This window comes from Pieris napi, chromosome 4 (assembly GCF_905475465.1).
Source record: "Pieris napi chromosome 4, ilPieNapi1.2, whole genome shotgun sequence".
NCBI classification, from domain to species: domain Eukaryota; kingdom Metazoa; phylum Arthropoda; class Insecta; order Lepidoptera; family Pieridae; genus Pieris; species Pieris napi.
In genome coordinates this window covers 92,591-119,847 of record NC_062237.1, presented here as the reverse complement: position 1 = coordinate 119,847, position 27,257 = coordinate 92,591, and the positions used below count along the sequence as shown (strand labels likewise).

Genomic DNA, 27,257 nt, shown 5'->3' with positions numbered 1-27,257 from the left:
TTTAGTCACAAGATGAATCTCAAATGAAAAACAGTTATACTCAATTTAACACAGAGCCAATACGTAATAATAATATTAATCTAAACCATAGCAGTAAACTATAGCAGGATATTGTAATATGAAGAATAATAATGATAATTTATTTTCTCTCATATAACATTTACAACAAAAAACAATGAATGAATGCTGTAAAACAATCAATTTCTAAATCTGACCAAAAATCAGAAGCGCAAAACTCTCATAACAATAGAATTTAAAGAAAATATGACAGACGAAGGTAGTGAAACCTTGATTAAAAAGTAATAATACTACATATTATTATTACTACATTTTTGACTCAAGAATTATTATAAGTTGTTCATTAAACTGTTTTATAGCAATATTAAATTTAAGAAAGTGCGTGCGTTCAAAGCACACGTATGCAAACTAATTTTTAACTCTTGTTCATATTTATACAAATCTAAAACTTTAGATTTCCGAGACTTAGAGGGAGGAAAAAGAAAGATATGTTAGGAATTTAATTAATTTAAATGCCGTTAAAATATTATGTGTTAAAATTTAATACTATAAATATATTTATATATAAAGCGTTTTGAGTTGGATGCCAGTTTAATCTACCCCTACACTCAGTCCAGTTATTATTTAAATACGGTTCATTCGGAAAACTGAAAAAAGTGGAAAATTTATTCAAGTGCTGGTAGCCCCAACGAGTTATAATCCAACTATTTACAAAGGACACGCAACTACCTGACGTAGGTAACATGATTCGCAATAGGTTAGCACTGAAAAATATGTTTGGAATTGTCGTATTTACAGTTTTAATTCATTGAAGATTGCTTATTATTGACCAAAATACACATTCGAATGAATAATTTTTGAACAAAGTTACTGAGTCGTAACAAAATAAGCTACTGAACAGGAGAGACTAGAAGAAAGGTTATGTTTGGTTCTTTACGTTCACTATAGCTTTTATAGCCAATTATGCAACAATTCACAATGACTGACACTTTAAAGACACCTCTTATAAGGATAAATTCTTAGAATATGGGTTGGACTTGGGTTTCACAGATTTATCAGTAAGCGGTGAAAACTTGTTTACCACCAAGGGCTCGGTGGTAAACAAATTAAACCCGATACGCAAATAGAGACAGAAAAACTGATACTCTGTTTCGCTCGCACTTAAGTATTTCACGTTAATGCCTTCTCTTTTTAGTTATTATTGTTATTTTAGAAGCTCATCTAGTTCTATACTCTATCTACGGAAAAATGGAAGTTATTTGTGGTTCTATGCAATCTGTAGTTCATCAGATTTGACATTTTAGTTGTCACAGACACAATGAAATTCTCATTTCTCGTTCCCGTACTCCGTAGTCGTTTTTCTTGTTTAGTAGTGAGTGTTTGTGTGGTTCTTAAATATTATTTTTGTTTTCTGATTTTAGGAAACTGCTCAATTTTAATATATCGTTAATAAAGCACAAAATATTAAATAATCTATTGTTTTTTAAATAAATATTGGTATTTTTATAAAACAACAACAATTAAAATAAACTTACATTTCAAAATGCAAGAGACCGTTAGGAACTCAAATGAGAGAAAATCTATGTTTTGCTCATTTCTCGAAATCCTTGAAGCTCAAGAAAAACAAGCTGATACTGAGCGACAAATACAAGAGGAGAAATATCAAAGAAGAACCCAAGTAATTTATGATTTTCATGGTAAGTTTTTTTTTATTAAAATAAGCTCTATTTACTCTAATAAAGTACTAAACCAGGGCGGATCTGGAATTTGGAATCAGTGGGATGGTCACACACTCCACTCTTAAAGTTTAAATTTGTATGAATAATAAGTCCAATTACAAAAGTTTGTTTACTAATAAAATTATCAACTAGGATCCACTCTTGGCTCTAAGTACCTAGTAATAATAAAGGGTATGACTCTGAATCTCACCCTAAGTTTATGTTATGTAGATTTTTACTCAGGGAATAATTACTTTTATCCAAGGACATTGTTCTTCACATAATATCTTTCCGTTATGATGATATTGTATAGTTACTGTCAGTAAAAGCTTATTCTATAATGGAATCTCAAATTTATATCTTAGGATCGAGTCTAAGCATGGCATAAATAGACTGGTTTTTTAGATCGTCAGCAGCGTAAGGCAGCAGAGTTGCAGAGGTGCCTAGAGTTTGTGTCGCAGCATGCACAGGTGCTGGAGTCAGTATTGCGTAGTGGAGGGGATGACGGGGTACCATTGTCAGCTGCCCTAGTAAGACAGGCTGCGGCATTGCAGCGCTGCATGACACAATGTGTTGCTAACGCTTCGCGAATACGACACTTGCTCGCCGCCGCGCACCGTCCTCAAATGGACACCATGCTTGCCAAGATGGTAATTATCTTATTTCTCCCATATTTTTAATTTAAACTAGATATGTTGAATTAAAAAAATATTATAACTTGCTAATATTACTATTATTATTGTAAATTATTATTAATATGTTTATATTAAATAATTGCACACCCTCATACTTAATAGACTTCTTCAAATAATTTGTACGTGGCTTCGGCAAGATAAGCAAACACGCTCGACGAGTATTGCTTGTAGTGGTGTGTTTGAATTTTTTTAAATGATAAGCTACTATGGAAAGTTATTTAATTTTTTTAAAAATAAGATACAGGTGCTTAAACATATGTACATAGTTGTTTAATTGTCATAATTTTGGTTTCTTGGTAGATAATATTAGTCTGTGTTAAAAAATTGTATCTAAATAGTGATTTTATTAATTTATTTTGTAGTGTTTGTATGTTAGAAATTTTGTTTTTGCATGCTGTACCCCACATTGCAATTAGATATATGAATTGTGACTTGACTAAACAATTATAAATTACATTAATATTTTCTCATAACAAAATCTCCTGATTGTAAATCTAAACCATTCTCGAATCCACTTGAACACACACGAAAAATTTCATCAAAATCGGTGCAGCCGTTTAGAAGGAGGTTTATTACAAACACATTGAAGATTTATAGATATACATATATATGTATGTATAAATATAGTGGGAAATATTTTTCATTTAAGGCAAGCAAGCAAACGGCTGTTATTTTTGCGACGTTTTCGGCTTATAAACAATTTTTAATTATTTGAAGGCACGACATCAGGGTATACCAACTACTATACTAGTCAATAAAATTAAAAAATATATACATATATGATTAAAATAAAAAGGTCGGTAAATAACTTATAAAATTAAAGGTTTTATTATATCGTTCATAAATTGTGCCAAAACCTACGAGATAATTTCGTGTCGCACCGTCAGCGGAACAAGTAATAATCACGGACTATAAACACAAAAAGGGTTTAGACAACAACAATAAATACAAGTTGAAAAAGAAAATAGTTTGACATTTCTTTATAGTTGACGCGGAAATCAAACTGAACAACTAAGGTTCTGAATTCAACCTTTGATAAACAATAAATGCCGACGTGCGATATTTACGGCCCCGTACCTACTGGACATCAATATGTTCTTAGAAACATGCGATTTATCTCTTTAGTTTTATCCGGTGAAGAAACTCGGGGTTTTAAATATTTAAAAGTATATATATGTATTTATTATTTCATTGCTCTAGAAGCAATAAGCAGTGGCCGATTTTTAAATGATCTATGAACCGCACACAATCACTGGCACAATACAATGAACTTTTTGCACCATCCTTTGTCTGCTTCAGACTCGTGTTTGTCGAGTTGTTTTTAATCTTAGAGTATCAATTAGGTATACATAACTCATTAATTTCCACTTAAGTACTGTTTTATGCATAAATTAAATCATTAATTAATTGCGGTTATTTTTTGTAATTTATTTTACTGCACACAAATTAAAAATTCCTGTGGGTAAATACAAGACGACACGAGTAGGCTTTAATGAGGTTTGCCTTTGCAGTATTTGTAAGCCGCGGTGGCCTATATGTTATTTTATATTGAAAACTCGACACACACATATTCTAGAAAAGCGGTCGAAACTGTTTTATGACCAATTATTTGGCTGAGGTCAAGATATATTAAACCCGGGGAGAGTAAGCAAGTAAAATAGAAACTAGGTCTATAAAACCGTGCGTGCGCCGCCTCCGTACTCCCAAACAGGAACTCGGTGCCACCACAATATCTCGATACTACTTGTTCGGTTACGCTGCACGAACACTACTTAACTAATGTAATGTCGGTGTAAGCGATCGCTTTTCCGTCTCATGGGCCTCAGCTTACTTGGCTTACTGACTTAATATGAAATGTGAAACAACACTTTCTTTGTTAAAACTACCAATTAGCATTTATTATGCCATGCTCGTCCGTTGTTGACGAATCAAGGTTTTTTAAATATCCTGCATCAGAGTGCTGTGTTGGAGGCGTTGAGGTCGCTAACCGCTACAGCCTCGTTGATTGTTCGTCGGCAATTTTCTTCACTTAATGTGGTTGTTCACGCGCATTTAGTCGATATAGCTACTTGAAAGAAAGAAGGAAATCCAATCCTCCCACATAGCATTCCATTTCACATTCTTAGATCTAAATTTAATATTTAAAACCATTATGGAAGAAATAAAATAGAAATAGCAGTAAAAAAATTAACATTTTCTGAGCCAGAAGCGTTACATTTCACTGAAGTTACTAAGCAGTTAAAAGAGCGACAAATAAATTTCTCATAATAAAGCCATGGCACTGTTTAGTAATAAAATACGGTTTTAGAATTGTAATAAAAAAAATGTCACTGATAGGATTCGATGAGTGATATGTCATGATTAAAATTTGGCGAAGAAAACGATATCGTTATTACTCGGATTAAGGTCAACTGGACGTGATTAATTCGGAGTGAGCTCAGAGCCCGAATATCCGAGATGTCAGAATGATCACAGAGCATCCTGACAGAGGAGAGAAAGTATAATTTTCGGTTATGTAAGTGCGCTGCTATTGTGACAAGTGTGGTGTTGTTGCACGTGGGTGACATTTTCGCTTAACTCTTCGGTTTTGGAACAGAATTTATCTTAATTCTAGAACTTCGCAAACATCTCCCTCGGTCTCCTTATGCCCTATGTTTCCATTGACATCACCGACCACAACAAACTATATATATATATATAAATTTAATGTTTCCAGTCGCTCGGTCTTTGTTTTTGCACGGTGGAGTCGTGGGAACCTGTACCATTGTGTTGACTGGTAATAAGGCAGTCGAAGAAGGCCGTGTGATCTTTATTTACAGAGTGTAAAATATACATCAACGAAAACAAGTTACAGGCCACAGATTGTCCGCACGGGCCACCGAGGTCGGAGGGGCAATTATCGCGCCAGACAATAATTGAGCTCGAAGGCAATTATCTTGTTAGCGCTGACCCAGGCCAGGCGGGGTAGGCTGGGGCTTCTCTGGCCGCAATGAGGAGTCCCGCCGGGCGAAGCCCCACTAGTGCTCACAGAGTTCACGAACCCGCCTGACGATTTATGTTGTGCGTTGCGTACGTCCTCTATGTGATAGTTGTTTTACTTCCTGTGATATTTACCTATTAACGAATGAAAATTGTTTCGCAGCGATCTCCCAATTTGAAATTGTTAAAACTGCATCCTTATTAGTTGATGTGAAATTAAAAAAAAACCCATATGTATTCAAAAATAAAAAAATATTGAGCAATTTTCCATCTTTAATCAGTTCAGAGACATATTTAATATTGAACCGATAAAAGCTAAAATCTCAATACTTAAAACGTTTATTTATTTATAGCATAATATTTAGTGAGGAGGAACTAAACGGTCCGTCATAGATACATTGTCTCGACGTCTAGTCTGCCTCTTAATGCCATTGCGCTATGTCGATACTGCGGAGCTGGATTACTCATAATCTGTTTATTGCACTCTGTCTTCGATTGATGTTTGTTATAAGTAGGTATTGTCTTACCAATTATACAAAGATAGTAATAAATTCAAAATAAGCTTAAATATAAATAATTTTGAACCTTAAAACTACCTTCCTCCTCAAGATATAATGTAACTTCAATGTTTCTAAGAAAAAATAACATTTTTCTGTAAATCAATCGGTGACCGAAACAAACAAAGGTTTAACTTCTCTAGGACTTTGAACTTGTCGTTGGGCGGTCATTTTATTAATTACATTACTCACGTCACAAACAGCTGAGCACACTGCTCGCACTTCTGATGAACTACACCCGTGTATGTAGAATTCGAATAGATATTGTTATTAAGAGAATTTAGTCTATTAGCTCCTGAATTTCGCTAAATTGTATGCGCGGAATTAACACTAACAAAATAGTTATGCCCTATGTGAAATATTCTATTCATGCTATTTGGGGGTACAGGACTTCGCAAGTGCGAGCGATTCATACAGATCCGACTATCGGACGCACGCGAGCAGCGAAATGAGGACACGTGTAGTGTCGTTAACTCAATCGCTTTGTTTTATCGATTGTCGATGTTATCGCTCGGCCTTTAATTATCACCCAACTGTTTGAGTGATCTTATTAAGCCTGTATAAGTGGGCCCACTAGAGCACGTATTAGCGTCAGAGACTGTCCAAAGTCAAGTGCGTCTCGGCAACTCGTCACCTAGTACAAGCGCTTATAAATTATCTTTCCCATAGGATAAGTTAATTCTAAATTTGTATTGTACACCAAATCTGAATCAAGTTTGTTTGGTTGTACACTGGTGTCGGGTATAACGTATATAAATCCATCCGAAACGAATCTCGTCACTCATCAGCGGCTTCAGGCATTATTGAGCCAGCAATGTATTATGTATGGGATCTACATGTCATCTCTCACTTTCTAATCATTAGTGATGCTTAGGGTTACCACTACCGAAGTCGACGCACCCATGCCATTCTAATAATTTAATTTAAAACTACTTTGTTATTTAACTAATACAATAATGTAAGAATAGTAATGCATACGAATCGTACTCAAATGTGAAATTTATGATAGCCGGTTGTAAAAACATCAGCCCTATGGTGCATTGTCATTAATATAATCGCAGTGAAAGCGCACGCGACAGGAAAACACGGCACGGTTGCTCTTTCTACACACGCGCGATGTACCTTTGGTTTTGGGAGTAGGTCAATTGGAGATCTAACACTTATCGGTTCGGTAACTTATTGCGATAAGGTGTCGGCCCTCATTGATAACGGAATAAATTTCCACCGGCTGCACTAATTCTGACAATCATACAATTTTACTGGTCCTCGTAAACTCAGCTTCCGTGGGAACAAGTAGAATCCACTTTTCGCGACATACTTTCCTTATTTATTTATTTATTTGGGAAACAAAACAGATACATTTCTATACAATAAACAAAGTTAAAAATAAAACATCAAATAAACACATTGGATGTATCCACAAAAAGTTTCACTCATAAAAAATATGATACAGAACAAAGCAAAACAAAACATGACAGCACAAAATGTATAAATCCGGAGAACGACAAACATACTAAAGCTATAATAAAGAAGAAAGATACAAGGATTAGGACATTAATAGTCGTTTTGAGTGAGTGCGACAAAGTGTCGATGTTAGTGGCAGAATTCAAAGCAGAACACATCCTGTGAAGAGGCTCGCGGAACCCAATGTTGGTTCTGGGAGTCGGAAGGTTAAAAGTTATATGCGAGCCGTTCTTTGAACGCCATTTGATGTATATTAAGCAAACATACCTAACGGAACAGGAGGGTGAGTGCGAGCAAGATCCTTCACCTTGCGCCGACATCTGACCTAGTTCAAACCAACTCGGGTAGTCATGAGAATAGCGTTTTATTATATAGCGATTGTTATCGGAAAGTACAAATATGTTTTTACGTTTAATTATGAAAGATAAATTATTATATATGTAATTCGTAAATGTTTGTTATTCAAACTATAAATATAGTTTGATACATTTTATAACGTGTTATAAAATCTCTAATTACTAAACGTATTTTTATCACGTCAAATAACACGACTATGGTTTGTTGTATGTTACCGCCTAGAACAAGATCGTTGTCTTGACATCACATCCGAATTGTATGAAACGCTTCGCGACTGCACATCGTCCGCCGCTGAAGTGGCCCCCAGTTACGAGGACCTGACATTGATCCCCTTTTCATCCGGAAAGAGAGGCTACACATCTTTAGGCCCGCTTCGGATGTTTCGGAAAGCCTTGACATACTTTATCTAAGGATATACAATGACGTCACCGTTTCATCTTTAGATGGAGGTGATGTAAGTGATCGTAATAAAAATGTTATGACAAATGCTCTTTTCGTTCGTTAAACACGACAGAAAGTGTCGAGAATATCGATGAGTGATGCGTAGATGTAGTTTGAGGAAGCGAATTATGATCGAGACGGATGAACTGCTTGCGCGGGTTATTATTAGTGCTCACTTCAGTAGGCAGTTGTCGGCGCGAATCATAGCACTTCGTGCGTTAGGTGACGCGAGGATGGACTCATTGAACACGCTAATTTGATCAGTCGCTGCCGACCCACGCCTCTTGAATTACATACCAATTTCGCGACTCCGTAATGTAGAGTTTGTAGGTGCTTGGCCGACATACGGAAATTAAAAGGCGAAAAATGTTCAAGTCCGCCTCGACGGTCCTTGACCGTCACGCCTATTTATATGCTGCATTGCGCTCTGACCCTCGGCTGCCAGATGTTATAGTAATAAAGCTAGGAACATACGCATACGATGTAGTGGACAAGTTTTCTATTTTTACTGTTCATTTAGATTGAAATACAGCAGTCTAAATTATTATGCCATTTGAATCGAATTACAATCACAAATGAAATTAGATATAGAGCTCCTTTCGCGATGTATCAATTGTTTTGTATCGTCTCAACTTTCGTTAAACTGTGTCAATTCTAACAAAATAAGAATATTTTTTTCTATATTCTGGAGGGGTTACGTAGCGTATAGTATTAAAAACAAAAGTCAGGCCGACTCGACCACGCCGGTTAATCTCTAACGGCCAAAACCAATACGCAATCTCAATCCAATTTTAGCTGTCATAGACTGACAATTCAATCCATTTCTAAAGAAAAGCATGCCAATATTCAATACATGGACTGAGATACCAATCTAATTATTCAACCAATCGTTCAGAGGGCGGATAAGAGATTGAAGATTGCCCTCTGTATGAAAATGAATGTTTACTCATGCCAACAACCTATCTGTCCATTTTGACAGTTGCTTCGATTGGCCAAATCAATCTCGGATTGCTATCGGTGAAACTCGTATGATTTGGGTTTGGGATTGCGACCTAACTTAATATTCATTGGGAAAATTTATTCATCTTCGTCATCTTCCAGTTCTAGTGATAGTGATTTGGAAGTTTAAATGCAATTATCCGATTGGGATAGTAATTCTGAAACTGGAAGAAGACAACGTACTTCTGTGCGAAGACATAAGAAGACAAGAATTTATTATATCCAGAGCCTGAATGACGCCGAATTCACATTTAGATTTAGGTTAACAAAAGAAGCTTTGGAGACACTTTTACACAAAGTGATGTCTATCATATATGACTTCTTGCAGGTTTCATCTTTTCATCAACTTTTGTAAAAAAAAATTAAATATTAGCTACAACCAAAAATATTTGTTACTATAGATACTACCTACTAACTCCACTTCAAAACCTCAAGACTCCAGCAGAACATCTTTATAACGAATCTCAAATACGAAGCAGAAATGTGGTGGAAAGGACATAATATGGTGTTTGGAAAAAATCGGTTCCCCAAAATCGGTTTGTCAAAAAAGGTTTTGCTTCAAGTATCTCGTGATTATTTTGCTTTATTACTATAATATTTTATAAATTACAACATTTTTGAGATAAATTAAATAAAAATTCAATGCTTTTATTTAAATAAAAATACAAATTTTTAATACAATACATCCTCGCTCCAGGCACAAAATCTATTATTTTTTTAATATATTTAACAATATATTTTTTCTATGGCCCATAATTCTCTTTTATGCTCTCTTTCTTCCTCTTCAAATGCCCATTGCTTTCTCTTATTTAGATGCTCTTCCTTTCAATTGACTTTCATTTCCTTCGACAGACAACAATATCATGTCTTTGACTTTTTCCTCGATAGGGGGTAAGACGAGTAGCAGCACTAGGGCCACCTCCTGTACGATATGTTTCAGCATGTATCAAGGCAGACTTTTTTCTTGTAGCCCTCTTTAAGCTTTAGCACTGCGAAAGTTTACCCCACTTGTGCTATTAAACAGCGCCTCCAGCGTCTTCCAGCACTGCTCTTTCTCCTGCCAGGTGACTGAGTCACTCTTTTTATTTTCTAATATATTTTTATGGTCAGCAACAAGCGAAGTTAGAAGGTCAACTTCTTCCCGGCTGAAATTGACGCTTCTTTCACGTTTTTGCGTAGACATTTTTTTAAGTTAAAGAACCAACCTCGAATCACAAAAACAACATACACAAACTACTTAGAGAAAATTTATATTTGTAATAATATGTACTAAAATACTCAATAACCTAACAAACAAAAATACTATATGAAAATGACAGCCCGTTTCGTTACAAGTAATATTAAATGACCAACAAAAAGGTTAAGGTTCTATGTTTTTCTATAGAATTTTGTAACTTTATTTGTTCGTAACAAAAAAACAAACAAAACGTTGCATAGCTATTTGCTACTTTATCCATACATTGTGAAACAGACCCTAAGTCTTACTTATTTTATTTCGTTCCAAAAACAGCAAACTTTTGGTATGCTTGAACACAACATATTGCATTGAACGAAACGCGGTCGAGAGGCAAGGATCACGCAAATGATTGCTGTCAATCTTTTGTCAAATAAACAATCGGATAGCAGAAATGTTTATTGGCATGCAGATTGGAGATCGGTCTTTAGATATGAACCAGTCCAAGATTGGTTATAATCATAGATTGAGGATACATTATTAATTTTGGCCGTAAGAAGGCGCCGGCGGTTTTAGTCCATTTGAGCCTGAGATATCCTGATCGGGAGACCAATAAAGCAGCACTGCCTCAGTCAGGAACTTACACTAGGCTAATGCTGCGCTTAGGAATTAGATAATAAATAAATCCCAAATCAGAGACTATAAATTGTCTTTGAAATAATATTGTTTTAGAATCTACGATTTGACCTATACGATGTTGCAGGAGACCGAGTTGAGTGCGTGGACAGCATTCCTCCAACGCGCCGTCGACGCCACCTACAGCTCTGAAGTCACCATAGACAACCTCCACAATTTGATCGGTAATTATCAAGGCGCAAACTTACACTTTATGGACATGTGAAAGTCTGTCTTATTATTAGGTCCACAAATTGAAATTTGGAAGGTATTATATAGTATTCTGTGAAGAGCATTACAATTTTTTTTATTAATAATACCAATAATATCTCCAAAGTGGTAAAATGTGTGCTCTAACTTTTAAAATAAAGAGTGACGTGGTTGTAATGCGTACTGCAGCGGAGCAGCGGCGCTGCGTGCGCGAGGTGTCTTCGAGCACGGTCTTCTCTTCCCTCTGCCGCGGGACGGAGGGGGCCGCGGAGGGGTCGGCGGGTGCGGAGGGAGAGGGCACCCCCCGCACGCCCTTCGCGGCCAGGCGTCCCTCGGCCATGTGCAGCACTCCCATCGCCCGCGACTAGCCCCGAGGCCTGCGCGCACTCTGCTGTCGCGCCCGCCCCGTCTGATGTCCTCGCTTCACTCTCACACAATTCTCTGCTTTTACTGAACTAGCCCGCGGTGCATTCCATTCGAATCTACGAATGAACGATGAAATGATGATATGGGTTGTAGATATTTGATTGAATCCATTCTTAAAGACAATTACTGCACAAAAATCGACTTACGAAAACAAAATTAAATTTGCCAAGATTTCGTAGTTCAATGTTTCAATAATTTTTTGTCTCTAGTTTCAAAAATGTAGACATCTCTGTCGTGTGTGTTAATTCCGTTTAACTGGTGACGATATTTGACATACAATTCGGTGAAAGTCGATCTTTTTGCATTTATGTTCATATTGAATGTTAGTCCTGTGGATGTTTGAGCTATCGATGACCATTGCTTGGCCTTATCGCCGAAGCTAAATGTTGATAAATTAGATGTAAGCGCGTTTATATACCTTTGTAATGAAATTGTATGTCGGCTCGTTGGATTCTGTGAACTTCTCGTGCTGACACATGTGCTCTATGAAAGATATACAAAAGGCGGAATGAAATTATTATATTATTTGTTGACTCGTCTTTAAATTAGTAATCTTTGTCGTAAAGTGTGTTTTTAAACTTAAACGTAGGTTAAGCAGTGTTTGACGAGTGTTTCGAACGATTTGTACTTTTGCTAAGTCCACTATAAATATGACTGTTCGTTGTGTACTTTTATAAATAAACGTTCGTATAATGTTTAGACATGTATCTACCTCGTTGCGGAACCTGTACTGCCAAGTTTTTGCTGATTGTAATAGATTTTAGTAAATAAATATTGTACGGAACGGTTTTCGGAGAAAGTTTAGAAGTCTCTTGACCGAGTTGGCCAAAGGCTAAGTTGAAATCTTTTCCAGATTACTGTTTTGATATAAATATTGGCGGTGTTTTCATCGCCTCGTGTTCGTGGCTTTTTCTCAAATATTACTATTATAGAAAAATTTAATTAAGGTTCTCGTTGTAGAGTTATTGCTTTAACATTGTTAGTAACGGGTGTCTCGGTAAGAGTGCACATTTTAAAATAAAAACAAGTATTTTATGACAGAGTTGTGATATTTTAAGTATGGAATAAAATATCCGGCAAATGACCCCCACGGCTCCGATGACAGGCCATTACTCTTTTCATGAAATTTTCCATGACATGGTGAAGGTCTTTAGTCAAATTCGCCGCGTAGTGCTTCGTGAAATTTGAAGTTGTTGAGAACGATGTCGACGTTCAAGAGACCGACCGGTACGTGGACGTAAAGGATTCTTATCGTCCATTTTTGACCCAGTTTCTCGGCTGAAAATTTGGCGAAGGCGAGTTTTCACAATTATAACGCGTTGTTCTTTCGAAAAGCGCTCCATTTTTGTTAATTGGAATAAACAGAGGTGTCAGCTGTCAAATTTCAGAGTTGTCACTTGCATGAAAAAAAAATTCCAATTTTAAAAAGTGCACTCTTACTGAGACACCCTATATTTCCAGCGACTCACCGCCGTGAGGGGTCGCCGTTGGCAATTTTGAATACGACCAATACAGACAACACTCATAATTGTCTTAGCAATTTTAGAAAACTTATTATATTATAAACTTAATATGATGTTTCTTTTCTTTGTATTTCTTTTTTTAATTGAGCGCTGTAAATAATAACATTTTGTCAATAGTCATAAATGAATTGCTTTTGTGATTGTAGTGGTGAATACAGCATTTGTTTCTGAACGACTTGTCTTAAGTAATGTCTACTAAATATAAACAAAAGAAACACGTCATGAGGAGGGACGCCCGAAATAGACGAAGTCGCGAGACAGCTCGTCGCCGGCGCATCTCGCTGACATTCCACGCAGACGGCGTCTTTTGACTAAATAAAACCACTTTATTTGAATATACACTTTTATTTATAGAATAATTTTCTCCGTACAACTAACAATGTATCAGACTCTTATTGGCAAGCTTTCGAGACGGAGTGTGCTAGAGGTGCCACGATGTCAGTTTTCATTGACTGAACGCGACGGAAACAGAAAATACCATTTTACGAGGCACGGCTGCAAGCGTCACGCGTATCTTTGTCAGACTCTCATCTACCGATCGATATCCTGTATTATATGGTAATATGTAAATACTGATAATTATAAATTACACTTTAGGTACAAATTCATTAAATAAATCGTCACACTCTAAGTAGACTCGTATGTGAAGACTCCGGGTAAGTTCCTTTTCACTTTCCACAGTCTATAGGAGCACGCGGCCACAAATACTCGAGCCGCTCTTCTCGCGACGGCCCGGCTACGGCGGCGGGGGCGGGGGCGGGGCGGGTCGAGTGGCGCGGGGCGGCGAGAGCAGCGAGTGCGGCACCGACACCGTGCGCCCGCCCACCTGCACCGACACGCGCCCGCGGGACGCCGCGCCCAGCGCCAGCACGGCTTCCCCGGCGCGAAGGCGCACGCCCGCCTCGTCCCAGTCCGTCGCCACGGTTCGTTGCTGCGGATAGCCCAGTTTCACGCCGTTGGACACGGTGTAGGCGCGGGACGGAGGCAGCGGCGGAGGTCGCTCCTGCGGCGAAATAAATCGATACGAAACGTGAAACCTATTATTAGATTAGACTAGATTATCGTTTCTGAGATTCGGACAGATCGCCCTCACCAGATCGAGGCCGAAGAGCGAGCAGGTCTTCTTGACGAGGGCGGGGTCGCACTTGGAGTCCGGCGGAGGGGTGCCGGCGATGGGGGCCGGTCGGGGTCGAACCGGGGCGTCGGGAGACATGGTGCGATGGCGCCGCCACGCGGTCTGGATGCAGCGGGCCGCCGCCTGACGCCGGGCGCGGCGCATGCGCTCCAACACCTGAAACGTTGTCGAAGGTCACGTGGATCGCCGTAGGCGCGAGGAGACGGGAGGGTGCGCATTGTATGCATACCTGTCGCATACCCTCGCTGAGGAAGACGTGTCGCTTGCCTATGGCCCAGCGGACGGCGGCAGGCGAGTGCGACGGAGGCGGCGCGGCTGCGGTGGCGACGCGTAAGACGCGCGCGCATGTCGCTTCTCCGCTATCGGCGGCGGTATCCTTCCCTCGGGACCCCAGCCCGCAATATCGCCCGCAAAAGGCTCGGAATCGCATGCGGTGCGGGAATCCGTTCGCCATCAGCTGCACCGTCTCCAATATCTGTAGCGCTCTCACCTGATTTATGAATATCGGTTTTAATAACAGTTCATATTGGCTCGTTAAAATTATAAGATTGAATCAATTAGGTTTTTATTTTCCTCGAAAGTATAAAGCACCATTTATAACTCAGAATTCAGATTGTCATTCGAACCTCTACTCTTCTACGTCTTACTCGTTGCTGTAAAAATGTAATGCAGACATTTTTTCGTTTCTTTGTATCTCATCTAATCTGTAGGTACACGTCTCCGATTACGTGTGTGTCGTCCTGTGTTCATATTTTTTGTTTCCGTTCCATAATGTTTGTGGCTCATAAGGTAAAGACACCATCGTATTATTCGTTTACGACACGCGTTACCTGCGAGGCTACGGTGGCTCGATCGAAGAGCACGGGCGTCTCGGTGGCGTTGGCGCGTAGACATCGCACGAAATGAGGCCTGGCGTGCACGAGCGTGCGCAGTAGATTGTCGAGGCGCGTGTGAAAGTCTTGCGTCAGCGTGGAGCCGCCCGACGCCCCGCCGGCCGCCGTGGGGGACGCGCGGAAAGCGGAGCCCGCCGGTCCGCCGGCCGACGCCAGCGCCTTCAGTTCGGCCCCGAACAGGTGGGTGGCGAAGCCAAACTCGCAGGCACGAGTGTCGAAGACGGCTAACAGGTCGTCCGGAACCGCGTCGCGGTTGGCCTCGAGAAAGTCGGCGGCGTCGTAGACGACCTCGCCGGCGTAGTGGCGCACGGAGAAGCGGCGCGGGTGCGGCGGCCGTGCGTCGCCGAGTCGTGGATGTGCCGCTCGTACGCGGGCTACGTACTGCTCGGCCGAGCCCCGGGCGGCGCATTCGGCGTCGAGCGCCGCCAGCAGCCCGCTGCGCAGCGAAGACAATAGGTCGATGCACGGCACGTTGTCGGCGTACTCTACCTCCAGAGCACCCGTCACGCCCTCCTCGCGGCACGACTCTGCGCTCGACTGCGGCCGAAACACCGAAGCTTTTATTGAAACGATTCACGGATCCATAGGGATCGGATATATATAGAAATAACTTCTAATATATGCCGCTTTAGAAATAAGGGGTGGAAACAAAAAATCTTATTGCTTTATGCATAAAATAAATAATAATGCCAAAAGCTGGACTACAGAAATGTCGTGACAATTTGTTTATTTATTTTATTTTATTTTTTTATTATGAATGATCAATGATTTAGTATTAGTAATACGAACAACGAAAATATATTAGCATTGTAATGAGCGCTCGTAATTTGCAGAAAGTTTATATGTAAGTTCCGTTGTAGTCACTACATAGGCAACGAGAGGACATAAGCAAAAGCACACCCTCTTTGGAAGTCAAAGCGTCGGCTACCTTGAAGACGTGGGTGTTGTAGAAATGCTGCATGGTCTCCGCGCACAGGTTGGTGCAGAGGTGCTCGAGGCGGGAGGGCGCAGCGTCTTCGAAGCCAAACATGTCGAGAATGCCCACGAAGCCGTCGGTGGCGTGACGCACCGCATCGTTGAGCACGGCCATTGAGCGTGCGCCCGCTCGACTCCGAGCGCCGCTGCCGGCCGTCGACGCTCGGCGTGACGCTGCATCCTGGTGCACTGACTCGTTGGAGTCGGACGACAGGGTGCCCAACGTCGAGCCCGGCCGCTTCAGTGAGTTGGCGCGCCGCACTATTGTGGCCACCGTCCGGCAGTAGAGGGCCTTCGCCAACGAATCGCGTGCCAGGGAGGCGGCGGCCGCCGTCGCTGGCGCGCGTACTCGGCCTCGAGCGGCGCTTCGCGTTGCCAAGCCTCGCGCGAGAGCCGCGGCGCCGACGCCCAGCAGCGCGCTCACCGCCGCCAACGTCGCGTCGTCACCCACTTCGGCGCCGCCGTCCGAACTGTCGACGAAGACGAGATTTCCGAGGAGCAGCACGGCGGCGAGCACGCGTACCACGTCGAGAAAGGGGATGCCGAGCACGCCGAGACAACCGCGCCAAGCCTGGAAACGCGCCGCGTCCTCGTCGGCGGCGTCGGCGCGAGGCCGCGCCGGTGCGGCGGGCGCGAGGTATCGTAGGTCCGAAGACGTGAGGCCGTCCAGGTGCAGACGGGCGCGCTCGTCGGCCGCGAGGCCGGCCAACATGTGATAGAAGACGTGGTAGTTGCGCTCGCCGGCCGGAGGCCGCACCACGCGCGTCTGGTCTAAGAAGTAGCAGTGTATCTTGGTACGGTACAGCGCACCGTCGGTGACCTGCACCTCGATAAAATGACCGATGCGCGTCGAATGCGCGTTGGCGCGCGTCGCAGCCGTTCCGAGAGCGCGCAGCACTGTGAATGCGGCGGCGAGGTGTTTAAAGGCGTCCGTCTCGGGTCCACCGCCGGCGGCGTCGAACAACCGCCGGAGAAGCACCATGGAAGCGTACGTTTTTCCCGAGCCGGACACTCCTGAAACGTTACAATAACTCATCACCTACACGGTACGGAAAACCTTCTTTATGGATTTTGTCGATTTACATTAGTTGCACGTTAATCGAATTGCGAACGCCGGTCGGTCACAGTGACGTCGAGAAAACATACCGGAAAGGATGATCGCCTGCGGGCAGCCGGAATCTGCTTGGTGGCGCACAGCGTCGCGCACCAGCCGGGTGAGCTCGGGACGTTGCGCGCGCGCCGCAGCCGGCGTGAGCGCGTTGGCGGCGTCGCCGTACGCATTGAGCGCCACCACGATGGGCCCCACCGACGTCTGAAACACGGTATGGACGTTAGGCGACTTATCGGATCACTCTCCCATCAAAGGCGACGTACTTCCTACTTACGTAGAACTTATTTTGGTAGAACCTGGTCTGCAGCGCCCTCACGATGGCGTCCTCGGTGAGCGGCCCCCGGAGGTGGACGAGGTCGTCGACATCGCCGTTGCCGCTGCCTCCGCGCCATCTCACCTCTGAAGTTTTACATACTCAATACGAATAATCGCGAGGCTCTCTCTCCGTGAGAAGGACCGAGAGTTGCACAATATTTCGAAAGATGTTCACGTTCGATGATGAACTGGGAAGGCGGCAGCGTCCTGGATTTATGCCTTGTCTGCCTACACTTAACGTTACGCAAGGTATTCCTTATTTCAAAAATGTCTTAGGTCCCCGGCAACAATTATATATTTAAGTGATCATGTAATTAATGACCGTGAACACGCGTTAAGATTTGGAATTATCAACAGGCGTTGACACAAGGGGTTCTACTATTGTTACTGTAAATTATTTTAAACCTGGCGGCGGCGGTGGCGGCTGTAGCGGGGGCAGCAGTAGCGGCGCCCGTGGCGGCACTGCGGGTTGCGGGCTAGCGGCGGGTTGGGCCTGCGCTCCACCCGATTGGCCGGGGCCGCCCACATGTAGATGGTTGCGGAGCGTCACCAGCTCCGAGCTGAGGCTCAACAGTCGCCGCTGCAAGTGGACCGCCTCGTTCGATGAAGACGCGTCTGGAAATTGTAATTATCGATATTGAATTATAGCTTTACTTGACCAACTCTTCGAATGATAGACACTTAAATCTAGATCCAGCTCTCTAATATTTTTTCCTTTATGTAATTGTCCTGACGAATATTTGACCGGGTTAGGAATTAGAATACGGGTCTGAAAGATAATACAAATTTTCCGAGACTCGGTGTGGTATGCGCGAGAGGGCGGCGGAGGGGCGAGGGGCGTCGACCGGTCGGGCCCTCGCCGCCACATTCCGCACTGACGCGCCCCGCGCGGCTCCGACGTCTCTCCGAGTTCCCTTCGCCTCACTACGTCCAGCCGGTGCTGACAGAGCACCGCAGAGTATTTTATTTCACAACACGATCGATTCAGTATGGCACTGTGACAACACGACACAAACAAACAGACACACGTAAACAAAAGAGAACGACATGATATGTCTATCATCTGCGTTCGATAAGGATATAACCGTTGGACAAAAATATCTTATTAATATTCGTCCGCGTTTTAATAAATCAGCTGATATAAATTTAGCCTTAGAGGAGTATAGACATACTCTCTGACAACACGTGTGCAACCTGTTTTGTTATAATAGTTCGTTGGCTTCTACATTTAAACACATCGGCTCCAACATATTGTTTTTTTTCTTCAAAATAAGCCATAAATAATATGGCACATCGGGTTCCGTCTTATTCATCTACCATGAAATTCACCAGAAAGTTTGAATGTAGCGAATTTGACAAAGTATTAGAACATATCATAATAGTGATAGTCATATAGTGAATTGAATAACAACGTTGAATATTCAAAGTTAAACGATATTTTAGGTAACGTTTCCAATTGTTTACGTATACGTAGAATCTGATTATTAATCAGATGTAAATTGTTTTTTCTTTATTACTGTGACATTTAAAAAACAATAAAGTTGTTGAGAGCTTCATGAGGAGCTTCGCTTTGCCTTCACCTTAGCCTTTCAAATGTACTTTTACGCGAATGAAGCAATAAATCACTAGAAAAAATACAACTCGCGAAAAGCTCAAGGCAAGTACCGCCAAACGCGCACGTTGATGTCTTTTGTATTAGTCATATGAACGACGCGATTCCCAAAATGCGCTTTGAAATTTATTTTTAGGACAGTGTCTGTAAATCCTTGATATTTATTGCTATAACGACAGCGTACATTTTTTGCTTCTTGCTTCTTTAAATATATTTTTTAAAGAGAGAATGAATTGTAACTATTTCATCCTAACTTTGTGTTATCTGTTCACATCAAAAATTCAACGAGATACGAAATTATTACTCGTTTTGGTAAATTGAATATAAAAAACTTTTGACAGCCACGACAGAGCTCTTCTCTGAGTATCTAAGAATATAGTTGAAACATTGTTGTGAGCAAAAACATATTGATGTGATATGTTATAATATAAAGTTTTGTTTAGAGGAGTGTGCATATTTCTAAGACTATATTTTGATTTCTGGCAATCGGTGATATCGTTTTACTCGCGTGTGCAAGTGTAATCCGATTGGCTACGGAGCGGGAGTCCGCCGTGCGGCGAGCCACAGTAATTGCTTATTGCATCCTCACGCATTTTTCGCCACAGGTGATCATCTAGGTGCGACCGATTTGTTTTTCCTACTTTCGCATATTCACGTTTAGCTAGTCGACTTCTGTATTCAGTGACTAAAGCTTGCGTCAAATATAATACTAGTAAGATTCAACGTGTGTCTATACTCGTATCTATTCACGCGACGTTAGCTGTTAGAATATAATACATAAAAACGATGTAAGATGCAAAAAACGGATTGGCTACCAGTCCTCGCCAAATGACCTCGCCCGAAATATACAATTATGTGCAAACATCATAATATTATCGTGCAGAGAAATTGTATTAATTACTGACCAATACCTGCTAGATTTTATCACCCTTGATCGTTAAGTCTCAAATAGCTAACGATGTTTTGTCTGTATCACGCTCGTTTTACTTTGAAAATAAATAAGCGCAACAAACCGATAATGAAATTATGAAGAAACTGTTTGCGCCGAATTGTTAATCTCCTACTTCGGTGTTTTTTTGTATTCGGTTAAAGAGTGACCTACTTCGTAATAAAAAAGGGACAATAAAGTGCCTCACTTAAATATGGTGATACTCGTTTGAAAGTTTTAACAGAACGAAGGCTTTCTACATATTATGGTTTGGTGGCGTGGGGCTCGCTTCGCTCTCTCGTTGTTGGCACCGCTACTCTAGTATGTACTTATAGATATGTTTGAGGGCGCCGAGAACCGGCTCAGATCCATTGAGCCTCGCCGCCCGCCGGGGAAGGGCCGAATTTACCGAGATACCTGCGCCCGCCACCCGCCCCCCACCTCACCTAATTTACCTTTCATATTATTCTAAAACAAGTTTGTGTTACTTTTTATATTCAAACCCACTCTATGAGCACGGTAGAACTGAGGAATGAATATTTAACTAAAATGGGTAGATAATAAAGAAAAAAGCTTTTTAATTTCTAAATATCTACTTGAAATTTCGTAAGAAAGTATTTCAAGTCCCAAAACAGCCTTTTTTATTTTGACAGCTCACAAGATCATTATTGTCTAGTTTAGAAAACACCAATTCACAGGTGGATACGGCCTACCTAAATACGTAGTTTAAGCTTTGCTGCCGTTTGCAATCGCCACAGATACAGCCTCTCGAATGATTTCCCAAGACGTAACTCTAAATTACATTGTACCAAGGTGCAAGCGCCCTTTTCTGTTTCGTTATTTTTAAGTAAAGCCGATATAAATTTTATACTCCTCTCAAAAGGATCTTCACTGTAAGATATTTTCCAGTTTTGGGGTCGACTAAGTAATCATATCTTATCGAAATCACTGCACACTAAACACAATCACTTTTAGGAGGAAACTAAACCATCGTGAGTCATCGCCACAAAAGAGTAAAGGGCTCACGAAACTCGAAAGGTTGGCTTTAGAACACGGGTGGAGGAGAGCGACACCGTGCGTCGACGCTCACCTTGCAGCTTTTTCTCCGTCTCCCAGAACTTCTGCAGTTCGGTGAAGTACTTGTCGAGGATGAACACCTTGGAGAGGCCGAGCGTGGCCATGGCGGGCGGCGCGCTCGCATCACACTCAGCGGCCGCGCCGCTTCACTCGTCCGCGTCTACTCCGCGACCACTCGCGCGCACCGACTCTCGCCGACTAAAGAGTAAAGCCACCCGCAACCCCCGCCACGGACTCTCTCACGACATCACGTCACTTTAAAGTAAGGCGGTTCTGTTCGTTTCTAAAAACATCCAGCAGCAAACATACAACCGATGCAATTCACCTTTGGCGTTTTTTTCTGGTAATATACGCAGATCTTGCAATCTTTACCATTGCTCTTGTGAGCATTAACCTTATCGTATAAAGTGAATTCGACGCCATCTATTGTCGCTCAATGGCTTTATGTATGTGGTGATTACGGTTGTAGTACTGACTCGAGTTATAGGCAGCTAATGTAGCATGCGCTCGCGCCGCGATCATCTTCTGTTCGAGTCGCGAAAATTATGCAATAGAGGCCGCTGCTATATTAACTCTTGAGATTGTATTACAAAAAATTGTATTATTAAACATAATGATAATAACGTGTTTAATAAAATTTGTAAAAAAAGCATTCATTGTGGTAAATTCTATTGAATAATAATTAATAGAAGCACTCGTATAGATGTAAGAACCATCTTAGTTAACAACAGATCATTGATAAGTATCAATAACAGCAAAATATAGGTATTACCCTTACGCCTTAATCTTAACATTCACACCCAAATCTTCAAACTAGATCTATTAAAAGAAAAATAATAAATCCATAAAAACAGTTACTGTGTATTAGCTCAACGGCGCACCATTGAAGGGGGTTCAGGATATTCGGTACTTGGGTGTAATTATTGATAGAAAAGGAACGTTTATATCTCAAGTTCATAAAGTACCACATGCGCACGAATGCTCGGATTTCTTAAAGGGAATAGGTACATCTTGTTTGTTTGAAAAAGTAAAAACAATTTTGTTTTACGCTCTGGTGAAAGTCATATTGAATACGGTGGAATCCCTTGTAGTATTCAAAGATCCTTCGATACTTTACATTCATTGGTACTGCCGTATCTATCATCAGCGACTTAGGAAATTTAAAATCATGTCACTGTACGGTCGGATGTACGGTGTTGTTATACTAATTGTGAAATGGTCAAAAAAATAAATTTACCTCTTGCAGAACATTAATTGTCTTCCCTTATTTAATCCCAAGGGTCTGTAGAAACCCACCTAGGAGTTCAGGCCTCAACCCTACTTATATAACTATATTAGAAAAAAAAACTTTGTTAAGCGCCTTTCGGGTACTTAATTCGCTAAAGGTTTTCTAAATAGGAAATTACGTAAAACTTAAATTTGTAATTTGCAGTGTATTTGTGTGATTTATATTTTTTTAAACATTTATGTTCATCGTAATTGTCATGTATTTTAGAATATATAGATTGTTCTTCTACTGTAGAAAATTCATTGTAGGTATTTGATCTGATGTCCTTTTATTAATAAATTATAAACAGTCTAATATTCAAGTTGTCTCGTTTTTTTGAGTATTAACCTAAAGACACATTTTAAATATAAGCAATAGTAATCCGAATTTTAATAAAGAATTAGGCAGCTAACATTGTTTACCGAAAACAAATTAAAGATCAGTACGAATTATGTTGCAGTCGGACTGCGACCTACCATAAAAACCTAAATAGAATAAAATTATATACCTCACTATATATACACTAATATAATATTTATTAACAAACTCGTTATTTTAATCGAACTGTTATACCTTTAGCATGCATGAGATGTGGCTAACCTCTTGACTATCTGTTATGGGGCATCCACACGCTGGCTGTTTGTCACAAACACCGCAAACAGCAAACGAAGTCCCAAACACCAACCACAATCACCCAACACAAACAGCCATCCACATGCTTGGCGAACGTTCATAACATTCCGAATCGGCAAACATGGCGGACGACGAGCTTGTGGCAGCTATTACTTTCGGGTTGACATATTTTTATTATAAATTAAAGCAAGAAAAAGATAAAAGGAAAAAAAGAAGAAAGCAAAGACGATGGTGGATGATTAAAATACATAGAAAGCGTACAAGGCTTTAGACCTATTATTTGGGCTTTAATTTGCCGTGTTTTTTTAATTTTACTTAAAAGTTACTAAAAAATGTCAGAATCGTAGGTGCTCCAATCAGAAATTTTTTACGCTTTGCGCGCCAACGAAAAAGTGTAGCAAGTAAATACGTCCGCCTCCCGCAAGCTCGCGCGCATACTAATCGCTGCCAAACGTGTGGATACGTAGCAAACTGTTTGCCAAACATCCTTTGATCTGGCAAGATAAACCGACACCGATGCCGAACACTGCCCAACACAAACACAAACAGGCAAACAACGACAAACACCCATCCACACGACCGTGTTTGCTGTTTGCTGTTGGCTGTTTGCCATTGTTTGTCAAGCGTGTGGATGGGGCTTTAGGTATGTTAAGTAATCAAAAGTAAGGCAGATAAGCATACCAGGCGGGAGCAGGGTTAGTCGATTGTCAGTGTCCATAAAGGTTACACCTCTGTTTCTTAATTACTAATTTCCAAATACATCATTTTGTTCTTTAAAAAGATTATTACAAGTATCCGTATAACAGAGCGAAGTCGTTAAACGAAAAAGAAGAGTTCTACGATGGAAGTATGGGCCGTGAATATGTTTCATTGATTAATAAATGACATGGGTCGTCATATATACTTAAAAGAACAATATGGCATATTGTCTGTGCTTGATTTGCGGCCCATCCTATAAGGCCGAGTATAACAATAAAAGCTTTTAACAGATGCGCAAATTAAAGTAAAAAGCAACATCTTGCTCACACAATTATGTGATAATCGTAGAAAGAAGTTGAAATCTCACACTATTTATTAAAATGTATGTTATCAGATAAAAAAGGTGAGATTTTACGACTATTAAATGTTCTACAAGTTCCATATTCTACTAGCTTCGTGGGCAAACTAGAAAGTGATAAAGCGGACGAACGCGACAAGCGACTGTAGCCACTACTGGGTATAGGGCCTAGGACGATGCATCCAATTAAGAAGTGCTTGTTGCCTTATCGCGATCGACTTAATCTCCCACCATCGGTTCTTTCGTTGCTAGGTAATTGCAGAGAAATTTATAAACAATCTTCCAATTGAGTTTGTTTGAGAAGTTTAGCACATTGATCTCGACGTAAATACGAACCGCTAGTATTCATTTGTCGAGTCTTTTTTAAGAGAACAAGATTTTTTACAATAAAAAGTACGACTCACCGCGAATGCGCGTGTAAAGCCGGGCGGAGGCGTCGTGCGGCGACTCCGGCGCACTCGGCCGACTCGCTCTGCGCAATACATAACAGTTTTCAGCAGTCGTATTACGAAAATTTATTATAATTTACCATTAAACTTGACATGGGGTAGTTCACGTTAGGAAATACTTGCCTGGGTCGATGTCGGCGTGGGCGGAACGGGCGGCTCGGACGGGGCGGGCGACGCGGTCGGCACTCCACTGCCTCGTACGTCTGGTCCGGCAGCAGCGTGGTACCTTCGCGCTTCCCGCCCGATTTCATTCCTCTTGATCTACGTCGTACCGTGTTCCATCAAACGGGAATCCATGACTTAGTCCGCAATGTATAACTATGAACTACAAAATCCTTGACCAATGATTTAATCGATAACTTAGGTAGGATGTCTCGTAACTATATATTAGTCGCAATAAGTGTACAATATAATATATACAACATTAGCACATACTTAAAACGGATAGCAGACATTAGCGAGAAATAATTCATGTTAGGGAGACGCAATGGGCTCGTTAGACACGCTGACTCGGCACTATTCACCAAACATTGACGATGTGACGAACCTGTCCAAACGCTTTGGCATGGCCGGCCTGCCGACGGCTCTCCGCCGCCGCCGGAATGCCGCCGAGGTAAAGCTTTTTGTCCAATTCAGAAATCGTGAACACCGGACACCAAACGCGGCTCGCAACGCAATGTCAACCGTCCGGTCACTGTTTCATCGAATATCAAAACTTTATAAATTAATTAGGTTTTAGTTGATCAAATGCTATGCTTAATAAGATATACTTATATAATTAACATAATATGCTATATTTTATTTTCATAGAACTACCAAGTGATTTCTGCGAAAATTTCAATTATTTAGGCCAATCTTTATGCTCTCTCTTAACTTAATAATAATGCGTCTATCACGGTATACTTAGTTACTACATATAATAACTATTCCCCATAACTAATGTTCCTGTAAATTGAGGTTATTTAAAATCTATTTCCATTATTATACTCGAGCGATGCACACATGATAATATATTTATTGCGAAATAAAAAAATGTATAGTGAACTCTTATGGCACTGGCCACCGTCACCTCTCGGTGGCATCTTAGAAGATTTGGCCAGAATATTATATATATACGTATAGGTAATATATTTGTTCCACATAATATTTACATACCATTATTAACAAGTCCTCTACCGGCCAGTTCAGTGAAATCACATCATCAATGAAACACGATACGTAGGTACATCATTTTATTCTCGAGTTTACACTTGATAGACCAATATAATGTGACTCGGGAATATTACTAGTTTGATGTTTCTACATTGATCAAATATTTTAAAAAGACACGTGGTATTGTATTTTGTATGTTATGGATACGTATCCATACATATAATATAGAAACACATGCAATACCTTTCGACGCATATTGTGGTGGTACCCTCTTGTCAAAAGGTTACTAGCAAATTCACATGAGAAGCAGCAGAAGGTACGATTCACGTAGAGAAACGATCCACCGGGCATTGGTTCATTGTAAACAATCAAGACGTAGACGAGCGCGAAAGTTTGCGTCAGAGGCGCACAGTTCTGCTGCCGAGTATCGACTGATCACACTGATGGGCGATGGCCCTACGGGGCGTATTGGGACTATGGCCAATGCGTGCCTCTACAGTTCGCAGAGCACCTTAGCGCTCTTCGGTCGTGTGTTCTGCGATCGTTATATGTAAATATATATGTCGTTGCCCGATCGTATGATGTGGCCAACTCTTCGGGAAATTACCGTATAAAACTACTTTTATCGTTTTAGTCAACATTTGATGATATTTAAAAGTAGCCAAATGTTAAAAATAATAGCAATCATAAATAAACCAAACGTAGGTACGTGTGTACATGATATTATTATTCACAAACTATAAATATAATTTTAAAAGAAGTTTTTAAAAATGGTAGGAACTACCCAAATGCACCTAATCTTATAATTGTAATTTGTTTTTCGAAACCGTTTCGAACCGAACCGTTTTTTAAAATAACGAAGAATGAGAATCTAAAACAAGAGAATTCTAATACAACAATGACACGCGGTTTGTCTTTCGTTGTCCCAGATAAACTTTCCATCGAACTACATGTCAGTTGATTTTGGAATTTTTTTACCAACAATTAAAAATCTATATCAGCGCCTCTAAAGTTTAAACTTAAATATTTCATCACATATGTTTAACCATATCATACCCGATTAAAATTGGGCTTAATATAGATAAAATGGCGCCACTACTTGAGTAAACACCTCTTCGCTTGGGTCACGACATGTATAGGAAAACTACAATCCGCTCACCTCTTGCTAAGTATATTCAATACACTTCGTGTGGTTAACTGTCAAGAGATCGCTCCACATTTTTTTACTGCGGTTGCCGTCTGACCGCTACATACAAGCGACTCGTGACAAATGAAGCCATTACAAAATTATACGTTTCCACTTTTTATCGGGCCAACTCATTTCGCCTTCCTATTGACATAATGCTCGTCTTTATACGAGTATCTTTGAGTTGCATCGTTTATAAAATTTAGTATCATGGATGACCATAACTTCAAT

At 40.8% G+C, this 27,257-nt stretch overlaps 2 protein-coding genes and 1 long non-coding RNA gene across 4 annotated transcripts; 1 reads left to right on the top strand and 2 right to left on the bottom strand.

Moving 5' to 3' along the window:
- Positions 1-582: 582 nt before the first annotated feature.
- On the top strand, positions 583-13,571 carry LOC125048664. Its single transcript, XM_047647455.1, has 4 exons — positions 583-1,715; positions 2,142-2,386; positions 11,166-11,262; positions 11,477-13,571. The coding sequence occupies exons 1-4, from the start codon at positions 1,562-1,564 to the stop codon at positions 11,653-11,655; spliced, it is 675 nt and encodes a 224-aa protein (XP_047503411.1). The 5' UTR covers positions 583-1,561; the 3' UTR covers positions 11,656-13,571.
- Positions 13,566-21,508, bottom strand: LOC125048660 (unconventional myosin-IXb). Of its 2 annotated transcripts, none has more exons than XM_047647450.1 (9): positions 21,296-21,508; positions 18,071-18,280; positions 17,625-17,749; positions 17,386-17,551; positions 16,193-17,253; positions 15,202-15,801; positions 14,601-14,846; positions 14,330-14,527; positions 13,566-14,239 (listed from the first exon to the last, which is right to left on the bottom strand). In XM_047647450.1, exons 1-9 carry the CDS (start codon positions 21,384-21,386, stop codon positions 13,973-13,975), a joined length of 2,964 nt encoding a protein of 987 aa, XP_047503406.1. In that variant the 5' UTR covers positions 21,387-21,508; the 3' UTR covers positions 13,566-13,972. The 2 variants fall into 2 exon arrangements, with proteins under 2 accessions (XP_047503406.1, XP_047503405.1); XM_047647449.1 differs by having other exon boundaries at positions 14,601-14,861; positions 21,296-21,507.
- Positions 21,509-24,817: 3,309 nt separating this feature from the next.
- Positions 24,818-26,746, bottom strand: LOC125048667. Its single transcript, XR_007116856.1, has 3 exons — positions 25,844-26,746; positions 25,236-25,382; positions 24,818-25,013 (listed from the first exon to the last, which is right to left on the bottom strand). It is a non-coding gene; the product is annotated as an uncharacterized LOC125048667 (long non-coding RNA).
- Positions 26,747-27,257: the final 511 nt, after the last annotated feature.

Bases quoted from the DNA above. Each gene is read 5' to 3' on its own strand.
- LOC125048664 (XM_047647455.1), top strand. From the start codon at position 1,562: ATGCAAGAGACCGTTAGGAACTCAAATGAGAGAAAATCTATGTTTTGC. The intron at 1,716-2,141 runs GTAAGTTTTTTT...CTGGTTTTTTAG, and splicing joins AGTAATTTATGATTTTCATG to ATCGTCAGCAGCGTAAGGCA. The intron at 2,387-11,165 runs GTAATTATCTTA...ACGATGTTGCAG, and splicing joins ACACCATGCTTGCCAAGATG to GAGACCGAGTTGAGTGCGTG.
- LOC125048660 (XM_047647449.1), bottom strand. From the start codon at position 21,386: ATGGCCACGCTCGGCCTCTCCAAGGTGTTCATCCTCGACAAGTACTTC. The intron at 17,750-18,070 runs GTTTAAAATAAT...GTAAAACTTCAG, and splicing joins GCCGCCACCGCCGCCGCCAG to AGGTGAGATGGCGCGGAGGC. The intron at 14,862-15,201 runs GTAACGCGTGTC...TTCATAAATCAG, and splicing joins GAGCCACCGTAGCCTCGCAG to GTGAGAGCGCTACAGATATT.